Source organism: Salvia splendens, chromosome 12 (assembly GCF_004379255.2).
Source record: "Salvia splendens isolate huo1 chromosome 12, SspV2, whole genome shotgun sequence".
Taxonomy (NCBI): domain Eukaryota; kingdom Viridiplantae; phylum Streptophyta; class Magnoliopsida; order Lamiales; family Lamiaceae; genus Salvia; species Salvia splendens.
Genome location: NC_056043.1, coordinates 30,283,190 through 30,309,809, shown reverse-complemented (window position 1 = coordinate 30,309,809; position 26,620 = coordinate 30,283,190). Strand labels below are relative to the sequence as shown.

The 26,620-nt window shown below is 43.3% G+C and overlaps 1 protein-coding gene and 1 pseudogene across 1 annotated transcript; both read right to left on the bottom strand.

Moving 5' to 3' along the window:
• Window positions 1–1,640: 1,640 nt before the first annotated feature.
• LOC121757860 lies at window positions 1,641–21,923 on the bottom strand (annotated as a pseudogene).
• Window positions 21,924–24,516: 2,593 nt separating this feature from the next.
• Window positions 24,517–26,346, bottom strand: LOC121759529 (scopoletin glucosyltransferase-like). The gene has a single exon (XM_042155148.1). The coding sequence runs from the start codon at window positions 26,176–26,178 to the stop codon at window positions 24,748–24,750; it is 1,431 nt and encodes a 476-aa protein (XP_042011082.1). The 5' UTR covers window positions 26,179–26,346; the 3' UTR covers window positions 24,517–24,747.
• Window positions 26,347–26,620: the final 274 nt, after the last annotated feature.

The following is a 26,620-nucleotide window of genomic DNA, read 5'->3' as shown; positions in this document are numbered from 1 at the left end:
AAGACCAACAATAAAGACCACACTCCAACCGCCACATCTCCGACGCAGTTTCACTCGATCTCCTTTAAGTTCCATGGAAGGGAGAGTTGGAGCTTGACGTTCAACACCCTCTACTCAATTTTGCGAAATTAAGGTAACAACTTGTTCTAACCCACTTGTATTGCCTATTAATCTTGAATTTGATGGAACTCTTCAATTAATGGCTTTGGTTTTTGATTGGGCCTCTAATAGTAGGTAAACTAAGTGTGAATTAATAAAAAGATTGAATTTTGACAATGGCTGGGGATGAAGTGCGAGATTTCTTGTTCAGCTGATATTAAGATTTACCCACATGTTATTGGGGGATTTTGTTTTTATTATTGAATTGTTAGTTTTGTTTAGAGTAAAGGTTAATTTTGGTTCTAAACATATCACCGATATACAAATTTGGTCTAAAACATTCACTTTTTGAAAAACGGGTCTATAACAAATGAAATTCGTGTCGATCCGGTCCATTTTAACGGTTCCGTCAATTTTTGACGGTCAACCTTCGATTAGCAAAATTTTGACCCGATTAGGCTTAATCTCGGATTATTAGTCATCTAATTATTGCAAATGTTAAGGACGTATTTGATATTGATAATGAATATGTTGGACTAGTTTGATGGTATTTTGTTCTATTTTCCTGCTTCATTTTCGACGAAATTATTGTCCATAATGCTATGTGGATGTTTCAAATCAAGTTTCAAAACCTTAATATGCATTTAAAATTGTCGGATTCAGGGACATAGATTCAAGGGCTTCAAGATTCAAAATTCAAAATTCAAAATTCAAAAGTCTAACATCAAAATCGAAATTCAATTGCTTCGTCGGAAATGGCAACTAAGGTTGACGGTGACGGCTTCGTCTCGTCGATGGGCCACCGCTGTGGCCGGAACTCCTGCAACAGCATGACCTCTCCATATCCGACAAGTCCGACGGGTTTTGGACCAAGTTGCAGAGAAAGAAAATTAGGTTCTTGGTGTTGCGGGGAAGAAGAAATGAAAGAGGAGGAGAATAAAATATTTTGATTTTGATTCAATGTTTTTCATGTTTTTATTTAAGGGTTTTCTATTTTACAAATATTTTAGAAATTTAAAAAAAATAAAAAATTAGCTACAGTAAAAAAAATGGCTAATCCGGTCAACTAAACACTAATTAACGGTTGACCGTCGAAAATTGACGGAACCGTAAAAAGGACCGGATCGACAAGAATTTCATTTGTTATGGACTCGTTTTTCAAAAAATTAATGTTTTGGACCAAATTCGTATATCGGTCATATGTTTAGAACCAAAATTGACCTTTACTCTTTTGTTTATTTTATAATACTGTTTGGAAAGAAGATTATGGTTGGAAAGACATACTCTTGTTCTGTTTCTGCTCATGTTGTGTATATTTACAATCATGATTCTAATTTGATGAGGAAATGTGTATTAGTTGGGTTATGAATTCATTTGGTGCGGTTCTTGGTATATTCTTGATTAATAGTTGGGTTTTTTAGCAGATTATTTTCATGCTATCCCATGTTGTTACTGCTACAGCCTCTTCGAACCTGAACTTGCATTTTAAAATTAAAATAAAATACTAGCAAAGTAGACAAAAATCATACATAAAAATAGTCCTAATACGTGTCTTGTTTGGTTGGACCAACATAGTTGCTCAATTCCGCAATGAGAGCATTAAAACTATTATATGAAGATCCACCTTCTTCAACAGCCTTCTTTGCCATCTCCTTATAATTTTGTCCGGACGCCTCCAGCCCCGCTGCAGTCTCGCGCAGCTGCGCTCGACTGAAGGTCGCGATGCTGCCGGCGCAAATGTAGACCACGGAGTTCGGCTTCTTCGAGTTGAGCCAAGCAATCGTGCACGTCAATGTCGGATTCCTTTCCTCTCTGATGATTATTGTTGCTGCATAGCAAAAGAGGGCCTATTAGAAGAAATATCACATAAAATCAGGAAGATGACATGCAGTTGATATGGGAGAATATTGTGCCTTGTATAGAATAGCAATTATTGTAAATTAGGTTTACCATATATAGAGATACTCTAGCCTATATATTCTTGTAATTTCTGTATCATATTCACGATTGAATAAAACGACCAATTCTCCTCACTGATTTTCTACATGGCCTCAGAGCAGATCGATCTTGGCTCAGAAAATTTTCATCATAGCCGATATTACCTTTTTCTCGACCCTTTTCAAACTAGATCAAGTCTAGATAGCAGATCCTACAACCAAAAATGTCAGACACATAGGACACAAAAACCAATCCAAAACAGGTAACAAGCCTGAGGAATAGCAAAACTATCACAGTTGCATTCAAGTTCTTTTTTTTTTTCTTTTTTTTTCTCACACACCATTCAAGTTAAATGGAAGAAACTACCCCATTTGTTCTCGATTGATCAAAGTGAAAATTGGAGGCCGAGGAGCCTACTCATACATCAAGAACGAGCCCCCGGAACCAGGAAGCAAAGGGTTCGATGTGTGGGAGGAAAACGACTTGGTGGTGTTCTCGTGGATCGTCGACAACATCGAGAACGATATCGTTGCCGACTTCGCGCACAGTCTAACCGCCAAAGCGCTGTGGGACAGTCTTGCACTGACCTTCGAGAACAAGGCCGACAAATACCACATCTACGACCTGAAAGAGAAGACAATAAACATCAAACAAGGAAACTTCGATCTGGAGACTTATTACCGGAGGATCCATGGGTTGTGGATCAACATCGACAGAAGCCAGAAGCAGCCGATTAGTTGCTGCGGTAAGGGAATCGATCAGTCTCGAATGCAATCGAATGAGAAACGATTGATTAAATTTCTGACCGGATTGAATCAGGAGTACGATTCAATTCGGAGGGACATCTTGAAGGAGGAACCGACCCCATCAGTGGAGGCAACCTATGGATGGGTGAAGACGAAGGCGGCTCGACGTTGAATCATGCCACCGGCATTGCCCTCACCCACCGGAGAAGCCAACGGCAGCAATGCCGATTTGTCATTTGGGGTGAAATTGGACATGGGCTCACGGCGATCGGACAGGGCTCCGCCTCCCAGAACAAGCGACCACCGTACCGCGACGCTCCACCGCTTCCCTCCGCCACCAGCCGATCGGGAAATCAACGCCCCGACACCTCAAAATTATGGTGCTCCCTCAGTGGAAAACAGAAGCACACATAGGAGACATGCGTCAAACGATTGGGGTACCCGAAATTATGGGAGGAGCGACATAAATCGAGAGCAGGGGCGGCGCAGGCGAAGCTCGTCGTGGGGGTGAACAACGGTGGAACACCACGGCGAATTGACGGGTGAAATCATGGGGAATCAGGTGGACCAGGTAGGTTGCGTCAGGAGGACCAACCAGTCGGCGGCAACGTGAGAGGTACCAGGAATTTCGAGGAGAGGACTGGAATCCTCGACGAAACGATGCAAGGAGGTAACGGGTTTGGGTTAATCCCAAACCCTAATTTCCCTAATTTAAATCCCACTTATTTACTATTGCTACCCCATAAATTTCGGAAAATACCCCATGCTGTTAATATTTGCCCCCCTGACTGCCCGAAAATCGCAATTGAACCGCAGACTGGTCAAGAATATCATATTTGCCCCGATTATGCGTCTAAAAATCGTTTTGAACCCCTACGAGAAACTTCCGTTGCATTTCATGTTCATAATGTAATTGATAAACACTCCAAGGGCAATGCTGGCTCACGGATCCATGAAACAGGAAACTTGGCTCTGACACCGAAGACTAGGACACCCTTCTCCTGGTTACTTTAATTGCTTTATCTGAACCTTCCAATTTCTTCTGATTTTTCATGTGAAACTTGTGTTTTGGCAAAGAGCCATAGACAGTCTTTCAATCCTACAAATACTCGTGTGAAATCCATGTTTTCTTTAGTACACTATGACGTTTGGGGTCTCGCACCAGTGGTGGGCGGGAATGGTTTTCGATACTTTGTGATTTTTATTAATGACTGCACTAGAATTACGTGGGTTTATTATTTGAAAAACAAATCTGATGTGTTTGATAGATTTACCTCTTCTTTAAATTGATTCAAACACAATTTCATACCACTATCAAAACCCTTAGGTCAGATAATGTGTGGGAATTCGTTAACAGTGCTATGACCCAATTTTGCAAAGAAAAATGAGTGATCCATCAAACCTCGTATGCCTATACACCAGAACAAAATGGGGTTGTTTGATAAGTCGCATTCTAGGCCTTGGTTACTAGTCAGTATAACGTGCTTAATTTGATTATATATGCAAATAGTTGCTAAAGTGTGCAGGGAAAAGGTTCCAGTCAGTGTGAAAGGTTTCGGATAATTCAGGTGAAAAGAGCACCAGAAGGGTGCAATACTGACCAGGATGCATGCCAAAAAGGCTCGAGATGGAGAAGAAGGATTGCTGGGAAAGATCAACCATAAACAAGGGCAAAAGAGTCATCTCACGAAGAGAGTCTACCCTAAAAATCATGGGGCAGACCTCCCTATAAAAGGAAGCCACTTGGAGAGAGAAGGATCATCTACATTCACACTTAGTTAGAGTATTCCCTCTCGGTAGATCAGTTCCTTCAGCATAATCCAAGACTTTCTCATTCCTCGCCACAGTCATGGTCACCTGAAGTTCCATCAGTCCGCTGGAGATTCACCTTCCATCGTTCCAGCCATTTCATTCTATAGTTGTAGCAGTTTCATCGCACGGAGTGGCAAAACAATCTATATTCGCTTTCCTAGTTAATCTTTACTTGTTTCCTTACGTTGGATCTGCTGCAATTTCGATACTTGTTAGCTTTTGAAGTGTTTCGTTTAGATCCAAATGTTTTTATGCAATGAAGTCATTTTTATGCATCTCTTTCTGTGTGAATTTGTTTCATTCTGCCTAGGTAGCTTAGATCTAGTTGTAGCGGTAATTTCTAAGTGTTGAAAGCATGATTTCATTTGGAGTTGCTTGATCTGTGATGTTTAGTTGAGTTGTTGTTTAGATTTAAATTCCTGAAGTGATTAAGTGCGAAATCTGTGTTTACGTGATTCTGCCACATTGCATGTGGTCTACTATGAGTAGTTCTTGATTTCGCTCGTTGAATTTCCCAATTTTAGTGAGTTAATTTGTGGATCTAAATTGTGAAGTTGTTAATCTGCAAATGTTATCAATGGAGTCTGAGTTTGTTTGATTTGTGCATTCTTGTTGAAGAAGATAACATCCACATCCAAGTTTGTGACCACTTTTTCTTTTTTAGTTACTTTTTGTTTTTGTCCTTTGCTTTTCATGCTGGTACCCTACGGATCTGACAGTGCAGGCACCTAACTACCTCTTATTCTCTGATATTTCGTTTAGCCTTTTATAGTAATCATCTACTTTCCACATGTCTCTGAAACACCTTGTTCCACACTCTCACGTACACAGCCACATGTCGAACACTTTCATACCACCCAGTCAGTAGAGTACTTCCTTTAATTCTTGTCTAGGTAGAATCTCAACCCAAGCGTGGTAGCTAACCCAACCCCTCCAGATTATCACCACAATTACCAAAGCGCATCCATCTCTGTGGGATTCGACCCTTACCTCCACTATACTAGCCAGTAGAAGTGGGTTGAGGAATTTCTTTGATACCAGGTTCAGGCTAGCTGGGACTTCTATCCTGATCAGGAGGATACACCCTTGCTTAACACGACACCTGCACAAACCTGCTCTTTCAAATGGCGTCGGCATGCCGGGGATGGATGACGTTATTAACTGTTATTGTGTGTGATATTTTGGCGTATATATTGTGTATAATTTTTCTCTTTCTTTTTTATTTCAGTTTATGAGAAGCAGCTCGGCTCCTGACCATTGGAGACCGAAGATACTCCAACGAGGGACTATACTTTTGACCACTCGTTCTGGCTTGTCGACAACCCTGTTTTACCTAGGCACTAGTAGTGACGAAGAGCAAGACACCATAGAAGGAGGAATACCAGAAGTGGTACTACAATCGGAAGATAACCCAAGAAGGATGGCTGCCCAAGTAGACGATGACCCAGAGATCGGATCGCTGAACGAACATGCCGACGGAGAACCGCCGCAAGCCATAGTTGTCACTCCGGGACAGACAGCCTGCGATGTGAAGCCCCATGTTATCGCAATTCTACCCACGTACTGTGGAAAGAGCTATGAAAGGCCCTACGAGTTCCTTCATGAGTTCTGTAAGATTTGTAAGGCACAGAGAAGGCCAACGGGGGCGACCGAGGATGACTATAGATTGAAGGCCTTGCCGTTCATCCTAAAGGGGGAGGCCAACACATGGTTCATGCGCCTGCCACCCAACTCCATTGAGAGTTGGGCCGATTTCAAGTCAGCATTCTTAGGCGAATTTTTCCATTCATCGAAGACGAGTGCGTTGAAGAAAGAGATAATCAGTGTGAAGCAAGGGTACAATGAACCCTGAGTGATTATTGGGCGAAGTATATGAGCCTTTTGGATGCATGTCCAAACCATCGAATGGCAGATATAGAGATACATCACACCTTTTATGAGGGGATGAATAAGACAACCAAAGATCTGGCAAACTCATCGTCAGGAGGAAGCTTCACGCAACTAAGGGTCAGTGAAGCGAAAAAGGTCTTAGGGAAGCTTTTGAGTGCAAAGAAGGAGTACGACAACTCGAGGGATGGTTATAGCAAAGAAAGGATTGCGAGTGCCTCATCTACTGACCAGGAGCAGAAAATAAAGCAGAAGATGGACTTGAAGATGGAAGAGCTGAAAAAGACGCTCCTGAACGCGATCGAAAAGAACGCACCACCGCCTTCCCCAACTGGGAGCTACAAGGGTGCGGAGCAGGGAAATCAAGGACCAGCCTATGATCAGCCGAATGACTTCGTCAATATGGAGCAAGTCAATGCTACAGGGTACTATAATTCTAATGGGAATTGGATTCCGGGGAGACAGCGAGACGCACCATGGAGGGACCATCCAAATTTTCGATGGGGAGATGGGAACCAGAACCAAAACCAAGGTCAAGATCAGAACCAATACAACCCCCACCTGAACCAAAATCCTAACCGTGGCCCCAGCAAATCCCGACCACCAATCCAACTGGTCAGGAAGGAACCAACAACCCCATAACCAGAACCCACAGAACCAAAACTCAAACCCTGTCTATGTACCACCACACCAAAGAAACTTCCAAAATTACCAGAATCAGTATAACCAAGGTCCCCAATGTCATCAGAAACAGAACTAGTTCTAGAGCCAGAACCAGAATCAATATCACCAAGACCAGTACAACCCTCCTGCCCAGTATAACCAATACCCACCTAACCATAACCAGCAAAACTTCCAGAATTACTAGCCTAACCAAAACCCCCAGTATAGCCAGCACTAAGGCCCGAATCATTCCCAATATCCTAACAGGTCAAGGAGATCTATGGAGGACATAATGGGAGAACTGCTTGCTTCGCAGCAGAGTATCAAGGGTGAATTGCAGTCCAATAATGAAGTAGTGCAAGGGATGCAGAATGCCCAGAAGGAGCATAAGGCGAACATAGATATGATGAATAGGCAATTAGTCCAGCAGACGAACTCAATGGGTGAATTGAAAGGGAATTCAAGAAAACTCCCGTCTACAATCCATGTACCTGAAAAGGCAAACGTGAGCAAGGTCACATTGCGGTCCGGTACTGCCTATGAGGAACCCCAACCGAAGAAAATCAGTGGAGAGCCTAGTGGGACCAAGTTACTGAGAGACGTCGTCTCGAAAGAAGTGCTCAACAGACCTCTGCCTCAGATGCAGAATCCATTTTTCTTGGATGAGGCGCCATTGGAAAAAGATGAAACCAAAGGCGTACGGCCCGGAGAAGACCATCCTCAAGAAACGGAACCCACCACAGAGACTCCAGCCCAAAATGTGCCCAAGAAAGACTCCAAGAAGGTTGTTGAAGAACCGGTAGAAGAGGCGAAGGGAAAAAAACCATTCCCTTACTGTTTCGTGACTAGGAGGAAGAAGGAGAACTCAGTGGACTACATGTCCATTTTTGGGAAGCTGGATGTCACCATACCATTCCTCCAAGCCGTGGATCTACCCCCGCTTGGAAAATTTATCAAGGAGTTCATAGCCGGGAAAGCCCAGGAGGATGGAAAGATCATGGTTGAAGGGATAACGTCAGCAATTGTGCAGGAGAAGCTACCGCCCAAAAGAGCCGACCCGGGTATGTTCACTTTACCCATAACTATCGGAGATGTAAAAATCGAGCATGGAATGTGTGACCTGGGAGCATCTATAAATGTCATGCCATTAGCAATCTATAATTGGTTGAAGGAAGTAAAGTTGTCAAACACTAGGGTGTTAATCCAACTGGCTGATAGGTCATGCATAAATCCTGAGGGTGTGTTGGAAAATGTATTGGTGAGAGTGCATAATTTTACTTACCCTGCTGACTTTTATGTGATCAAGATGAGTGAGTCTGAAGCTAGGGAGTCTAGCGGTATATTGTTAGGAAGACCGTTCCTGAGAACAGCTAAGACAATCGTGGACATGGCTGAGGGGACAATTTGCATTGATTTTCATGGAGAAAAAATCACTTTTGATATCAATGAGGCCATGAAGAAGCCTATCGATTCTGAAAACCTATGCTATGTTGATGTAATTGACCCCCTAGTCCAAGATTTTCTTGAGACCGATTTATTGCAGGGAAAACTCCAAGCATTGGATGTATATGGACAGGCTGATGTAGAAGCAGCTACATGGTGCGATCTGATCAGTAGCCAAGGGTTGACCGATGAAGAGATCGAAGAAGCGATTAAGGACTTTTGTCAGAAATCAGAATTTATTGGAGCCGCAGGGGCTTAGCTACCAGCCGGTACAGAGGAATTTCAGATGGTGAGTAAGAAAAGGAGGGGGATGCTGCAAGGAACCTTCTACCCGCAGACACACTTCCCCCATAAGTTGAATTGAAGAAACTGCCAGCAAACCTGAAGTATGCCTTCCTCAGGGAAGAAGACTCATATCTTGTGATTATCAGCAGTAGCCTTACGGAAGAGCAAGAGGCAAGGCTACTGACTGTGCTGAGCAAGAACAAAAGAGAGATTGGATGGAGCCTTACAGATTTGGTGGGAATAAGTCCCCGATGTCTGTATGCACCACATCAGGCTAGAAGAAGGAGCGAAAGCACATCGAGACTCACAAAGAAAGGTGAACCCTAACATGCGGGAGGAGATATTGAAGGAAATTTTGAAGCTGCTATCATTGGGAATTATCTATTTGGTGCCCGACAGCGAATGGGTCAGCCCCATTCATATGGTCCCCAACAAGTCTGGGATCCAAGCGGTTCAAAATGAGAGGAATGAGCTGATACCAACAAGGCTAGTCACTGGTTGGCGGATGTGCATTGACTACCGCAAACTAAATGCCGCAACCAGGAAAGATCACTTTCCCCTGCCGTTCATCGATCAGATGTTGGAGTGACTGGCTGGGAAGAAGTACTTTTGTTTTTTAGATGGGTACAGCGGGTATTTTCAAATCTACGTGACCCTGACGACCAGGACAAAACCACTTCCACCTGCCCATTTGGAACCTACGCGTACAGACGTATGCCATTCGGTCTGTGCAACGCTCCGGGTACATTTCAAAGATGCATGATGAGCATATTTTCTGATCTGATCGAGGAGTGTATAGAAATATTCATGGATGCCTTTACAGTCTATGAAGACTCTTTCGACTCGTGCCTTTATCACTTGGACGTGGTTCTGGAGAGGTGTCAAGCAAAGAGCCTAGTCTTGAATTTCGAAAAGTGTCATTTTATGGTCACGGAAGGGATCGTCCTAGGGCACGTGGTGTCGGAGAGAGGCATCCAGGTGGATCAAGCCAAAGTGGACGCCATATCCAAGCTGCCATTCCCTACTGACCAGAAGGAAATAAGGGGTTTTCTGGGGCATGCAGGATTTTATCGACGATTTATTAAAGACTTCGCCAAAATTGTCCAACCTCTTACCAGACTCCTTCAAAACGAGGTGGAGTTTGTTTTTGATGAACAGTGCAAGGCCGCTTTCAACCTTCTCAAAGAAAAGCTAATATCCGCGCCAATCATCCGGGCTCCTGACTGGGATCATCCTTTCGAAGTAATGTGTGATGCCAGCGACTATGCCGTGGGAGCTGTTCTGGGTCAAAAGATCGAGGGAAAAAGGTATGTGACCTTCTATGCATCTAAAACATTGAATCAAGCTCAAAGGAATTATGACACCACTGAGAAGGAGATGCTGGCCGTGGTGTATTCATTCGAGAAGTTTCGACAGTACTTGTTAGGATCCAAGGTCATCGCCTATACTGACCATGCGACCATTAAGTACCTGTTTGCCAAGAAAGAATCAAAGCCCCGACTAATCCGATAGGTACTCCTGCTACAAGAATTCGATTGGGAGGTGGAAGACAAAAAAAGAGTCGAGAATAAGGTAGCGGATCATTTGAGTAGGATACTGCAAGATGAGAGCAGTGAGGAGGTGCACGACCGGTTTTCGGATGAACACTTGTGTGAAGTGATTTTTGCCTTCAGAAAAATTGATTGGGAAGAGGTGATGAACACTGGCCAGGATATAACAGCAAAGGGGAAAGAAAAAGTAGGACATGAGCCATGGTTTGCGGACCTAGCCAACTACCTAGTTTCAGGAGAGCTTCCAGAAGTGCCAAACGTTACCAAGGCTCAAAGAATGAAGATCAAAAGTGAAGCGAAGTACTATTTTTGGAACGAACCATACCTTTGGAAAGTAGGAGCAGATCAAGTTATAAGAAGATGCGTTCCTGACTAGGAGCAAAGGGACATACTTACGCATTGCCATTCCTTGGCATGTGGAGGACACTTCGGTCCCAAGAAAACGGCAAGAAAGATTCTGGACATCGGATTTTATTGGCCAACTCTCAACAAAGATGCTTATGAATTCTGTAGAAGTTGTGAACGTTGCCAACTGACCGGTGGGATCTCTACACGAGATGAAATGCCACAAGTTCCGGTTATTGTTTGTGAGTTGTTCGACATATGGGGGATGGACTTCATGGGTCATTTTCCCTCGTCTTATGGGAACTTGTATATCTTAGTCGCAGTTGACTACGTCTCTAAGTCGGTAGAAGCCAAGGCCACGAGCACGTGTGAAGCGAAAGAGGTGGCCAAGTTCCTCAAGAGTAATATTTTCAGTCGGTTCGGAGTACCAAGGGCCATCATATCCGATCAGGGAACCCACTTCTGTAACCGCACTATTGAAGCCTTGATGAAGAAGTACGGTGTTCACCACAGATTATCTATCCCCTACCACCCACAAGCGAATGGTCAAGCGGAGATCTCTAACCGAGAGATAAAGAACATTCTGGAAAAAACTGTCAACCCTTCTAGGAAGGACTGGAGTGTGAGGTTAGAGGATGCTCTGTGGCCATATCGGACAGCCTACAAAACTCCCATAGGAATGTCCCCATATCGAATCATTTTTGGGAAGATGTGTCACTTACCAGTGGGGATCGAACTTCGAGCATACTGGGCAGTACAACAAGCTAATATGGATGCTAAAGCCTGTGAGGAGGAAAGGAAGCTGCAGCTGCAAGAGTTAGAGGAACTTAGATTGAAGTCATTTGATTCCGTCATGTGGTATAAAGAGAGAACTAAATTGTGGCACAATAGAAATCTAAGGACCAAAGACCTTCATGTTGGCCAGAAAGTACTACTCTTCCAGTTAAGATTGAAGCTAATGACTAGGAAGCTCAAGTCGAGGTGGACAGGACCCTATGTCATAACCACACTCCGTTCTAATGGAGCAGTGGAGATTTCAGGGAGTACTCCTAACTCTGAACCCTTTATCGTAAATGGACATAGGCTTAAGGTGTTTAGGGATAATAGTGATGTGGGTGTAGTGGAAAAGATTCCATTACAACCACATACTGAGGTTGCGTAATGACCAGTAGGATGGGAATTTGGAGTTCCACTGGGCTAGTTTTCTTTTAGTATAGTTTGCATATGCTGGCCAAGTAGAATTCCAAATTACCTAGAGTAAAATGTAAATATTATAAATACGTGGTAGTTAAAAGTTAAATTTCTGTATGCAATTAAAAATTAAAATCCAAAAATATTTTCCGGATCTTAAATATTAATTAGGAGTACGTACTGACCACAAGAATACTAATTCGGTGAAACTCCCAATTGTATTTAAGTGTCCTTTTTACGTTGTTTCCATACTGGGAAAATAGGGTGGAAATTGTTAAGAGGGAGATTTGAAAGGGATGGGGTGAAATTTGAATTTTGGTGTTTGGTGCAGCTTTGCAGGAGAGGACAGCGACTGGGAGGACGCGTGCTGCAGAGAAAGGACGGGCGACGTCCAATCAGGAGGCAGCGCTCCCAACCGTCTCCCACTCGAAGCGGCGCGACCTGGAAACCGCCTATTGTCGGTTAAAAAAAACCCTCAACTGCTCCATTCACTCTAAAAAGCCAACCGCCCATTCCCATTTACCTCACAAACCCTTACCTGCATTCTCTCATCCAAAATACCCACCGTTTCTCCCGAATTCAACACCACAATACCACCAAAATCACCATTCAAACCATGGGGAAAAAGAAAATGGCAAGAAAACAAACCGCTGAGAAACCCCCTTCAACCCGCCAGGATGAAACCCCAGAATTACAACCGCCAACGTAGGAGCGACCGCCGAACCCACAACCACAAGAGCCGATTCCTCAGACAGCAGGACCCGAATAAAGATTGGGCGGCTGCGTTGGCGGGTTTTAGAAGTCGGTGGTGAATTGAGCACAACCGAAGAAACCCCGATAGTACCTACCCCAAAAACGAATGTTCAACCAACAGTGCACCCACCTACTTCCATTCCGACTTCCTCAACAATCCCACCAGAAAAGAAATCTCCCTCGACGACCGCACCATCAGAATCCTCAAAACCTTCACCGACTCGCCAACAAATCGAACCAATGGATGTGGACCCTCTTTCTGCCTATTATGACTCTGACCTACGGGAAGGCGAAGGGAAAGCAAGCGAGGAGCAGAAGAGCCGGGAGGAAGAAGATGAATCGGAGAGAACACCGGTAGCGGAACCCGTTCTCCAAGAAATGGAAATGGAGGAGATAGATCTGAATGAAACGGCCAGAAAGCAAGGCCTTATGACTGATGAGGAGTTTGAGGCACTTTTGAACGAGGTGACCAGGATGGAAGATGGCACTGCCACGATGGCTGAGGGTCTGGACCTCGCATCGGAGGCAGTAGGAGAGGGTGAAGAAGCTGGTACAAGGAACGACCCAGAAGGTCTAGCCCACCAGCCAGTAGACGAGGTGGAAGAGAGACAGGCCAGAGAAGAAGAGCCAAAGTCAGTGACCCCCCAGCCAGAAGCAAGGGAGAGTGATACACATATCGAGAAGGATGAGACCATAGTACGAACAGAGGAGCCAAAGCCAGTGGCACCTCCAGTATCGAAACCGAAGGCAGTTAAAAGGAAATTGGTGTTGAAGAGCGATCCTAGGGAAGAACGGCCAAAGCCGAAGAGAGTGTCGCAAAGATGCCTAGGGAAATGGACATCCAGCACAGCGAAAGCAAACACAGTAGCGGATGCAGTGGAGGTTTCGAGTGAAGAAGAAAGGACTACTCCTACAAAACCTAAGGAGGAATCCTTATCAGCTACTAACTTGGAAGATGCTTCGACGGCAACCGAAGTGGTCACCCCACGCCGAGTGACCAGAGAGAGGAGACTGATAAGATGGTTGCGGTTCTGGACCTCGCATCTGAGTCAGTAGGTCACGACGAGCCAAGAGATGACAGTACCCATATCCGCGTGGAGACCCAGGCTACTACCCAGGACAAGCCTTCAACACAAACAACAGAAGAGAAACTAGAGGGAAATGAAGACGAAGAAGAGGACAGATACCGCGAGGAAAGGAAAAGGAAGGGGAATGCCCATGTTAAGAGAAATCCAAGCAACAAGAAGCAACGCACGGTCAACACAGGCGTCGTCATCATGGAACCAGATCAGAGAGCCCACAGCGCCGAAGGAAGCCGAGCGACAGCGATTATACTGCCAGTGAATAGTCGGGATCCGACAGCTACGTCTCCCTAGATGATGAAGAGTATGGTGAACAGTAGCTTCCACACAACCATCGGGAGCTGATACATCCACCGGTGGAGAGATTGAAGTACCGGCGTTGGAAGGTGGAGCTCACTGGTGAGCTAATTGAGGACATGAAGCACTTTAGCACGAAAAAGCTACAGATGCGTTTGATGACAAGGACGACGGCAGTATGCAAATCAAGAGCGGGAAGGTACTTTATTTCCCTTCCCTTGATGAATTGAATGCCCGTGAGCCTTTCTTGTTGCATTTGCATGCATTGGGTTTTGATTGGCTGTTAGAGAACAAGGATCTGAGTATACCTATAAGGTTGGCAAAGGAGTTTTTCACGACCTTTAGATTCATGGTCACCACGGACTTGGATGAAGAGTCCCTAACCTTTAGGGTATTCGGGAGAGAGGTGAGCATGAGCTTGATTGAGTGGATGGTCAGATTGGGGATGTGTAGTTTAGAGGAGGCCATAGGGCCGAAATGGAGAATTAGGGAAAGGGGGATTCCCCGCAGGCACATCGACTTTGAACCCCAGGGGGCGTGGGAGGAACTAACTCACCCAGCTGCTGGGCAGTTTTCATCTACTATATCCCGCTCAATTCACTTCAACAACCCAATCTTGCGTCTGGTCCAGCTCTACCTGGACTTCAACCTGCTAGGGCAGTCAAATTCGGCCGTCCGGACGTCAATGACAGAACTTTAACTCCTTTGGTACGCCAAGCGCGGGAGGAGATTGCATCTGGGTTTCTGGACCGCTTATCAATGCCACCTCATTGCCACCCATCCCGCAAGAAATCTTTCCCTCTGCCACATCTTGGGAGCCTTCGTTAGGAACAACATAACTATCTTGAAGGCCGAAGGTTTATCTCCCTTATACATGGTGGACCCTCCTGACCCGTTTGATACGTCTTTCTTCGTCCGCACGAACACCGTCTACATCAGAGAAGGAGCCCTGCGTTTTTACGCCATGGGTGAAGAGGCTATCCCTGTGGGACGCGTAGCAGCAGGCCAAGGTACGCAGGCTTAGGCTCAGAGGCAAGCGAACCTAGAAAGGGCAATGGCAGAATTGGCAGATGAGAACAGGCAAGCCAGAGCTGAGTTGACCCGTCTGACGAATGTGATGGAAAATATTCTGAAAGAGTTAGCGAAAGGGAAGACAGTTAAGGGAGCTGGAACAAGCGGTCATGGAGGCCAGACTAATGAACCACAGGTAACCGAGAAGAGAGGAGAAGATCCAGAGGAATAAGGTGTCGATGAACCGGCAGAGTCTGAGGAGAATCAATCTGATACCGAGGAAGAGGAACGCGAGGAACCACCTGCACCCAGCCCTCCCCCGCGGAGGAGCAGGAGAAATCTGTGACCACCCCACTGACCAGTTAATTTTATTTTTCGGTTTTAGTTTTTTTTATTTTATTTGTTGTTCTGTTGTTTAATGTAGAGTAATTTTGTGTAGTATGTGTGTTGCAAACCCCATTCACAGCACTTAGCCTATTCAATAGTCTAAGTGCGAGAAGTACAGGGTTTGCAACTTTTGTGCTTGTGTATGTGTTTGTTTTCTTGTCGTATGCATGTTGACTCACACTTAGCCTGCTGCATAGTCTAAGTGTGAGGAGTTGTGTATATATGTGTTTGTGTTTGTTGAGCTCTGTTTAGGTTTTCAACTCTCCCACTTAGCCTATTGCATAGTCTAAGTGTGAGAAGTTTTTAGCCAAAGTATGTTTTGTTCTTATTTTGTTCATGTGTCTATATGTCGGCCATACTAGCCATTCCAATTTTCCACTTCACAGCCGTATCCGAGGGCAGATACTTGTGAAGTGGGAGGGGGGATACAATGGCCAGTATGACATGTATATATGTGTGATATGTGTTAACTGTATGTGTCATTGTTTGACTAGGTCTAGGATTGAGTTTACGTGTTGATTGGGCTTAAAACTCAACTGCCTCGAACTGACGGTGAGGGGAATTGACGGAGATAAGGCATCCTGGACAATGGAAACCACCCCCCTAGTATCTCCTAGTCAGTATAGATGATGCAAGTATGAGAGAAAAACTCATCCTTAGAGCTTGATACAAAGCCCTCTTAAATGGTGAGCTATAAGCCTAAGTGGAACCACTTTCCACCAAATTAGAAAAGAAAAGAGTGGCTGCCACATGATGCCTAGGGTAAGGTGACCGCGTGTAGCAAGTCCTGAAGGCAGTAGGAAACCCCCATCTGAAAAAAAAAAAACCACCCTTAGAACCCCTCTTTCTAGCCAAACCTATACCCACATATAACCCACTAGCCACTGAGACTGTGTGTGTGCAAGGCATAAGGCAAAAAGGCGACTGGCCAGGAGGACATACAAGAAAAACCAACTGGAGAAAGAAGTCGAGAGGCAAGGAGAAAATCGACCAGGAAAAATCTCAGGTCCAAAAAAATAAGAAGGAATAAGGGTGGCGAAGCCACATATAAAAAAATGTTGAAGAAAATGGTCGAAAACACTTGACCACCAAAAGAAGCAACAGCCAAAAGCCCAAATGCACACAGTCCCCCACATCAAAATACAGTAGTAGCTTTTGAACCATAGAGCCTTAGGAACATCCACCCCAAACATTACAAACCAATAGCCCCGTTACAAGCCTTAAATCCCTTCAGGAGCCGCACGTGAGATCTGAGTCCGAAGCATCTGTGGTTCAGCATTTTGAGAGAAACATCCCCGGCAAGAAATGAGTGACTGAGCGAATCTGGTGTTTGGCCGAGAGTTTGGGTGATCTTGACGAGCAGATATATTGACTGGGAAGGAAAATGGGGGCGGCAGAAGTTCAAGGCTGTCTAAGGCCGGATTGCACCTGATCCCAAGGGGAGGGATGGTTGAAAATATAGCCCGTTCAATGTGTTTAAGTGCTTGTGTGTCTGTTTATATGTGTTGTCCGTCGTTTATGTGTTTTTCTTTGCGTCAAAGTTTAGAGTCTAGTTTAAGATAAGGTCGGTCAGGGGTGTAACCAGGATAGAATTCGACTTATTTCCTTTTGTTTGTTCTTCACGCTTGAGGACAAGCATGTGGTAAGTGTGAGCAGTTTGATAAGTCGCATTCTAGGCCTTGGCTACTGGTCAGTATAACGTGCTTAATTTGATTATAGCTGCAAGTAGTTGCTAAAGTGTGCAGGGAAAAGGTTTCAGTCAGTGTGAAAGGTTTCGGATAATTCAGGTGAAAAGAGCGCCAGAAGGGTGCAATACTGACCAGGATGCATGCCAAAAAGGCTCAAGATGGAGAAGAAGGATTGCTGGGAAAGATCAACCACAAACAAGGGCAAAAGAGTCATCTCACGAAGAGAGTCTACCTAAAAATCAAGGGGCAGGCCTCCCTATAAAAGGAAGCCACTTGGAGATAGAAGGATCATCTACATTCACACTTAGTTAGAGTATTCCCTCTCGGTAGATCAGTTCCTTCAACATAATCCAAGACTTTCTCATTCCTCGCCACAGTCATGGTCACCTGAAGTTCCATCAGTCCGTTGGAGATTCACCTTCCATCGTTCCAGCCATTTCATTCTATAGTTGTAGTAGTTTCATCGCCCGGAGTGGAAAAACAATCTTTATTCGCTTTCCTAGTTAATCGTTACCTATTTCCTTACGTTGGATCTGCTGCAATTTCGATACTTGTTAACTATTGAAGTGTTTCGTTTAGATCCAAACATTTTTATACAATGAAGTCGTTTTTAAGCATCTCTTTCTGTGTGAATATGTTTCATTCTGCCTAGGTAGCTTAGATCTAGTTGTAGCGGTAATTTCTAAGTGTTGAAAGCATGATTTCATTTGGAGTTGCTTGATCTATGATGTTTAGTTGAGTTGATGTTTAGATTTAAATTCCTGAAGTGATTAAGTGTGAAATCTGTGTTTACGTGATTCTGCCACCTTGCATGTCATCCAGTATGAGTAGTTCTTGATTTCGCTCGTTTAATTTTCGAATTTTAGTGAGTTAATTTGTGGATCTGAATTGTGAAGTTGTTAATCTACAAATGTTATCCATGGAGTCTGAGTTTGTTTGATTTGTGCATTCTTGTTGAAGAAGATAACATCCACATCCAAGTTTGGGACCACTTTTGCTTTTTAGTTACTTTTTGCTTTTGTCCTTTGCTTTTTATGCTGGTACCCTACAGATCTGACAGTGCAGGCAACTAACTACCTCTTATTCTCTGATATTCCGTTTAGCCTTTTATAGTAATCATCTACTTTCCATATGTCTCTGAAACACCTTGTTCCCCACTCTCACGTACACAGCCACATGTCGAACACTTTCATACCACCCAGTCAGTAGAGTACTTCCTTTAATTCTTGTCTAGGTAGAATCTCAACCCAAGCGTGGTAGCTAACCAAACCCCTCCAGATTATCACCACAATTACCAAAGCGCATCCATCTTTGTGGGATTCGACCCTTACCTCCACTATACTAGCCAGTAGAAGTGGGTTAAGGAATTTCTTTGATACCAGGTTCAGGCTAGCTGGGACTTCTATCCTGATCAGGAGGATACACCCTTGCTTAACACGACACCTACACAAACCTGCTCCTTCAGTTGTCGAGCGGAAAAATAGGACAATCCTAGAAATGACCCGAGCTATAATGATTGAATCCAAAGTCCCCAAATATTTTTGGTCAGAAGCAGTTGCTACATCCATCTACCTCATCAATCGCCTTCCTACAAAAATCGTGAACATGAAAACCCCCTTCATTCACTATCCAAACAGGCCAAAATACCCGAACACTTGAACCTTCAGCCCAAAGTCTTTTGTTGTACCGTCTACACTCATATCCCAAAGCATGAGAGAACCAAACTATCACCTTGTGCAACCAAATATGTCTTTGTGGGGTATGGAGTGAATCAAAAGGTTACAGATGCTATGACTCTTCAACTCGAAAAATCACCACCACCAGGAACTGCAATTTCCTGGAAACTGAATTTTTCTATCATGCCCACCTTAGTAGTCAAGGGGGGGAGTGGTCCAAGTAATTCCTAGGACTATCTAAGTTGGCTGTTGCTATTGCCAATCTTCTTGATTGGGGATTCAATAGATCTAGTGGTGGTCACTGTCGCCGAGCGATCCTCGCCACAAGAACCTTCTCATCCGCTCCCAAGTGATCCTCCTCCGACGATATCCGAGGTAATTACTGAAACGAATGTTGTTGAGAGTCTAGTTATTTCTGACCCGGTTGATACAGAACCCCAAGAGGAGGATAACATCATGGATGAAGACACCGGGAGATATGTGCTTCCTCTTGGAAGTACAAGGGGGATTCCGGCAAAACGATATTCACCTGAAAAAGATAGGGAAGAAGAGCCGCTATGGGGTGGCAAACTTCGTGCAAAGAAATCTGACTAAAATGGCTCGGGCATTTGAGGCAGCACTGTACAAAGAAGAAGAAATCCCACAGAAAACCGAGAAGGCAATGAAGCATATGACGTGGAGGGAAGCAATGCTTATTGAAATGAAAGCTCTGATGAAGAATAATACGTGGATCACAAGCAAATTGCCTGAAGAAGCTAGAACTGTCGGGTGCAGATGGGTATTCACGAAAAAAAGAAGACCAAATGGGACAATAGAGAGATACAAGGCACGACTCGTGGCGAAAGGATACACCCAGACGTATGGTGTGGACTATGTTGAAACGTTCTCCCCGGTTGCTATGATTAATATCGTGCGGGTGTTATTCTCGATTGCTGCTAATAAGGATTGGTCGCTCCACCAGTTTGATGTGACAAATGCATTCCTGCACGGAGAGTTACCTAAGCCATTATTCATGGAACCACCGCCTGGTTTCACGTGAGATTTTGTAGATGGGGAAGTGTGCCAGCTCAAGAAGGCACTATACGGGTTGAAACAGTCACCTCGAGCATGGTTTGGGAGATTTACAGAAGTAATGAAGAAGTACGAATACGAACAGAGTAATGCAGATCATACTTTGTTTATCAAGAAAAGAGGAGGAAAGATCACATGTCTAATCATATATGTAGACGACATGATCATTACTGAAAATAATGAAGAGGAGATAGTCGAACTAAGGAAGAACTTATTCCATGAGTTTGAGATGAAGGATCTTGGTCTCCTTCAGTACTTCTTAGGGATAGAGGTGCTAAGGTCAAAGAAGGGAATCTTCATAAATCAGAGGAAGTATATACTTGACTTGTTGGCCGAGATAGGGATGATCGATTGTAAACCAACGAATACTCCCATGGTGCAAAATCATGGATTGCATATAGTGGAAGGAGAAAAGCCGACCGACAGGGGGAGATATCAGAGGTTAGTCGGGAAACTTATCTCTTTATCTCACACTAGACCAGATATTGCGTACGCAGTTGGAGTAGTGAGTCAGTTTATGCACGCCCCGCAAAAAGCACATTGGGAAGCGGTTTTGAGAATCGTTTGGTATCTGAAAGGAACAGCTGAACATGGACTTATGTTTGAGAAGCATGGACACATGGAGATACATGGTTTCACCGATGCTGATTGGGCATGGAACCCAAATGATAGAAAATCGAATGTCCGGTATTTCACATTTGTAGGAGGGAACCTTGTAACGTGGAGAAGCAAGAAGCAGAAGGTAGTAGCACTTTCTAGTCGTGCAGAGGCAGAGTTTAGAGGAATTAAGAGTGGACTAATAGAGATATTATGGCTGCGAAGACTGATGACGGAATTGGACCTTCGACCTGCCCTTCCTTGTAGATTGTTTTGTGACAACAAGGCGGCCATTAGTATCTCGGAATGCCCGGTGCAACACGATAGAGCCAATCATGTTGAGGTAGACAGACACTTCATCAAGGAGAACATTTAAGCAAAAGTGGTGGAAATGTCTTATGTCAAGTCTGAAGGTCAGGTTGCAGATGTCTTGACAAAGGCAGTGAATTCGAAGTCATTTCAAGATATACTATGAAAGCTAAGTATTAGGAATCCCATTAATTAGCTTGAGGGGGAGTGTTAGAAGAAATATCACATAAAATCAGGAAGATTATATGCAGTTGATATGGGAGAATATTGTGACTAATATAGAATAGCAATTATTGTAATTAGGTTTACCATATGTAGAGATACTCTAGCCTATATATTCTTGTAATTTCTGTATCATATTCACGATTGAATAAAACGACCAATTCTCCCCACTGATTTTCTACAGGGCCAATCCCCCAAGCCTTCCTCCCAATAACATTCTTGTAGTGATTGGCATAAGCTGATTCGAGCTCGTCGAAGCTATTCACAACCTCTCCATAAGTCTTCTTCCATGACTCATTCATCTGCTCAAACAGTTTGCTGAAGTCATTCGCAGTTTCTTCAAGAAAAAAGGGACAGAGCTGGCGATATTACAAACTTGAGTTCGTGAGGAAGACCGGGACATCGTCATGCTGTTGAAGGGTTTGTGGAGCTCGATTTGCTCCGACACGCACCGAGTGAAGTAGCTGGTGCCGTAGAAGGCAAGCCGTAGGATCCGGAATTTGGCGGCGGAGTCAGCCGTCCACGGCAGGAATATGTCGGAGACGAGGCAGTCGGGGCGGAGCTGCTGCAGGAGTTCCTCGAAGGGCTCATGCAGCAGCTCTGTGGCCCGGAGGAAGTTGGTGGTGAGATCGGGAGTGGTCATTTGGTCGAAAGCGACGACGTTTTGGGGTAAGGAGGAGGAGCCCTGTGGAGGGAATGGGGTGACGGCAAGGCCGATGTCGAAGCCGGAGAGTTGGGCTTCGGTGATGGGAGCGGCGAAGGAAGGGGTGGAGATGATGGTGGCTTTGAGGCCTCTCGAGGTGAACAGCTTAGCCATTTGGATCATGGGGATCATGTGGCCGTGAGCCATGACGATGTGTAGTTGTTTCATTTTGCACTAGAATAAGTGTAAATCGACGTGATATTGCTTAATGGAGTAGTGCCATTAAAAGGTCTAACCTTTTATGAGTGGACTAACATAAGTACTTATAATTATTTAGAATTTTTTTGCATTATCACGTTTAATTTAACTGTTCAAAATAATAATTCAAACTATTAACAAAAGGGTAGATTTTGTCTCTGTCGTTTATGGCGTTTACTCAAAATATTACATCGCTTATGGAGTAGTATCTATCGTTTCATTTTTTTGGAATAAATTATCTTGATAAAAATTCATGTCAATCGGAATATCAACATGACAACTAAAATTACTCTAATGGTATTCCGTAATTAGTCGAATGTTAATATGCATTTTTTGTTCCTCTAAAAGAAAGTATTTTAGTTCTAATGCTGTATGACGGAAGCCCTCACATCAATTCTTTCTAGCTGAATGGCATAGAACCAATTACGCCAAAGGATACATTATGGAATATGATTATAGAAAGCAGCCATTGCTAAATTGCTTAACTTCGACTTTTTAAAAGTTTTTCTACTTTTCACTGTTAGCATTACTAGAAATGGCCTAAAACTGTAGTATTAATTTTATGACATTTTATTAAAGAAGTCATTATATATGATGAATAAAATATTCTAGTTTTATACTGGAATACTAAATACTAATACCCCAGTTCGGAATGAATATCATAAAAGAGCTTACAGTATTCCAAAATTTTTACTATGGTCGAATTACTTTAATTATGAAATTTTAAGGCACTAACTAAAAGTTCCAGTAAATAAGCTCTTTTATAAAATTTATTTCAAACTGGGATATTACCATTTGATATAATTGTATTACTATAAATTAGTACTCCATATTGACTAAAAAATTATTTTAGTAATAGGCCATTTTTTAGGTAGTGTGAACAAGGAAAGTAGAACAACTTTATTCCTTAAGCACAAAGTTAACCAATGAATCATTTTTAATATTGACATAGCAATGACTGCTTTACATCATTATATTTCATAATATATCCTTTTGCGTTGATCCCTTGCCCTTCAGGCTTCAGCTATAAAGAATTGTGGATAGTGCAAGGGTTTTCGTCCCGTGGCGGATCCATGATTTATGATTTGGGGTACGAAATTGTACAACAAATAATTATGATATAAACAAAATAACATCAAATATAAAAACAATTTAAAATAGCAAGAATTTTTATTTGAGGAATGAGTTGTATTAAATAATACTAGTATTATATAAATAATTAAAATACTAGAATATAATATAATTAGGACTTGTACGTGTTTTAAAATAATTAGGGAATTAAAAGTCTAATTTGGTCAAAATCGGGATTAAACCCGGTGACCGTTAGTTTTTAACGGAACAGTTAGTCCAGGACCAATTGCGATCCGATTTAAAATGTACAGGACCAAAAAATCCAAAAGATAAAATTCAGGACCAAAATCGTAAAATGATCATATGTTCAGGACCAATTTTGGCCTTTACTCTTTTATATATATGTCATAATCATCATCTTTAAAAGAAAATTTGCGAATAATCATATGTAAGTAATAAAAAAAAAACTGTTACTCATAAACGCATAAGATAAGCATATATAGGTTGCATTATCCCACTTCGTCAATACCCAATTTTAATTGAAAATGGATTCAAGAAAGCTACTACTCCCTCCGTCCTATAATAGATGTCACACTTTCCTTTTTAGTTTGTCCCACAAAAAATGTCATATTTCTTTTTTTGGAAAAAGTTTTCTCTCACATTAATATAAATATATTATTTTCTCTTTCCACTTAGCACACAAAATAACATCTCCTAAAATCTCGTGTCAATCCCCAAGTGTGACATTTGCTATAGGACGGAGGGAGTACAAAACTATGATTAGTGGCCCACATTGGAGATCAGATCAAAAATGAAATTGACGAGTCTTTGGACATCCCGTAGTTGAACAATGACTTCAAATTATTTTGAAAACACTAGAATATCAATATTTGAATCTCAAAATATAAATAGGATTATTTTACAACATTGTTCTTAATTTTCGTTGATTAACTTAATAAATTAAAATCTTGAGCAATGGAATTCAGCAATTAATACCATTCTTTTCAATAGTGCTGCGTTTTTTTGGTATGTCCTATTAAAAAATACACGAGTATATTATTTTTGGAAAAATCATTATCTTTAATTTTTTTCTATTTAATTCTCATTTTAATACTAACACTCAAATTATGACACACTATCCACACTCGAATCCCCACTTCAATCTCAACTCAAATTTTGCGAAATTAAGGTAACAAATTTTACCTTTCAATCTTGATTTTGATGTAACTTTTTGAATACTTGCTTTTTGTTGATTGGTCCTCTAATGTTAGGTAGTAAATGAAGTGTAAATTAATAAAAAAGATTGAATTTTGTTAAGAAATCCGAGATTTCTTATTTTTTCGATAATGCTGGAATCGGATTCGCCCACACGTTATTCTTAGTATTATTGATTTGTTCGTATAATTTCAGCTTGTTTCTTTATTTTATCTTACTGTTTGAAAAGAAAAAGATTATGGTTAGAAGGAAAGACTAATTTGAGCTGTTAGATAACGAAGGTTTTGTTCTGTTTCTGCTGATGCTGTGAGTCTTTATAATCATGGATGTAAATTAATGAAGAAATAAGAATTAGTTGGGTTATGAATTATTTTTAAAAAAAATTATACTCCCTAGCCTTGATTTTCGTCGCAGATTATTTTTCTTGCTAACTGAACTTGCATTTTCAATCAAATAAAATACCACTACTTACTAGCAAAGTAGACAAAAATCATACACACAAAAAGTCCTAATTTGTGTCTTGTTTGGTGGGAGCAACATAGTCGCTCAGTTCCTCAATGAGATCATTCAAATTATTATATGAAGATCCACCTTCTTCAACAGCCTTCTTAGCCATTTCCTTATAATTCTGAGCTCTCCTTCTCATCTCCACCGCTCCTCCGCCCACTATAACCTCCTCCACCGCCCTTGCCACCGCGTCCCGCTCCACTCCCTCGCTCTCCCTAAGAATCCACCTCTTATTCCCAACAGACACCCCAGTCCCCAAAACCTCTGTCACCAGCTTCTCATTGAAAAACTGCTCCGCGAACACCGGCCATGTCACCATTGGCACGCCTGCGCACACCCCTTCCAGAGTCGAGTTCCACCCACAGTGCGTCACAAAGGCCCCCACCGCCGCATGATTGAGAATCATCACCTGAGGAGCCCACCCCCTTATGATCAGCCCTCTGTTCCTCACTCTCTCCTCAAAACCTAGTGGCATCCAATCCTCGTCTTCTTCTTTGTTTTTCCTCACGACCCATATGAAATTTTGCCCGGACGCCTCTAGCCCTGCTGCGGTCTCGCGCAGCTGTGCTTGGCTGAAGGTGGCGACACTGCCGGCACACACATAGACGACGGTATTTGGCTTCTTGGAGTCGAGCCAAGACAAGCACTCGTGCTCGTCGATGGCGGATTCCTTTCCTCTCTGCTGATTCTTGTCGCTGGTGCTGCATAAAAGAAGAGGGCCTATCTCCCATGCCTTCCTCCCGATGACGTTCTTGTAGTGATTGGCATAAGCGGATTCGAGCTCATTGAAGCTATTCACAACCTCTCCGTACGTCTTCTTCCAGGCCTCATTCATTTGCTTAAACAGTTTTGCGAAGTCGTTATCACTTTCTTCAAGAAAAAACGGAGAAATCTGCGATCTCAAAAGCGTGATTTCGTGAGGAAGACCAGGCACGAGAAACGGCTCGGAATCCGACGTCACGCTGTTGAATGGTTTGCGGAGCTCGATTTGGTCCGACACACACCGCGAGAAGTAGCTGGTCCCGTAGAAGGCCAGGCGTGGGATTCCGAATTTGGCAGCAGAGTCAGCACTCCACGGGAGGAACATGTCGGAGACGAGGCAGTCGGGGCGGAGGTCTTGCAGGATTGCCTCGACGGAGTCCTGCAGCATCTCCATGGCCCGGAGGAATTTGGAGGTGAGATCGGGATTGGTCATTTGGTCGAAAGAGACGATGTTGGGGGGCAGGGAGGAGCCCTGGGGAGGGAATGGGGTGAGGGCGAGGCCGACTTCGAGGCCCGAGCTTTGGGCTTTGGTGATGGGGGCGGAGAAGGAAGGGGTGGCGATGATGGTGGCTTTGAGGCCTCTTGTGATGAAGAGCTTCGCCATTTCGAGCATGGGGATCATGTGGCCTTGGGCCATGGATGGGATGAGGACAATGTGTAGTTGTTTCATTTTGCACTAGAATGAGTGGATGGGATAGGGTTGAAGACTTTATGATAATCTGTTGTGGATGTGTTATTGTGTGGTGAGACTGTCCTAACTCTCTCAATATATATAGTAGTAACAGAGAGAGAGATAGAGAGTCGTGGGACCTTAGAATTGGGCATTAGTTTTTAGAGAGACTTGAGTTGAATCGATGAGAAACGAATATAATCGCAAGGTTACGTATCTGCTGACGTATCTTTTTGCTTGGTGGGACATATGAGTATGTGATTTGTACAAGTTCTATCCTGCTCGGAAATGGTCTAAAAAGTTGAATGGAATGTAAATAGGTGTATCACTTTTGAACTTTTAGAGCATCTATAACGGTGGACGAACGGACGTCCGTCCGTGCCAGCGGCACGAAAGACGTCGTCCGCCGCTGCGCTTGCGCCGTTGGCACGGCGCTGCTCGA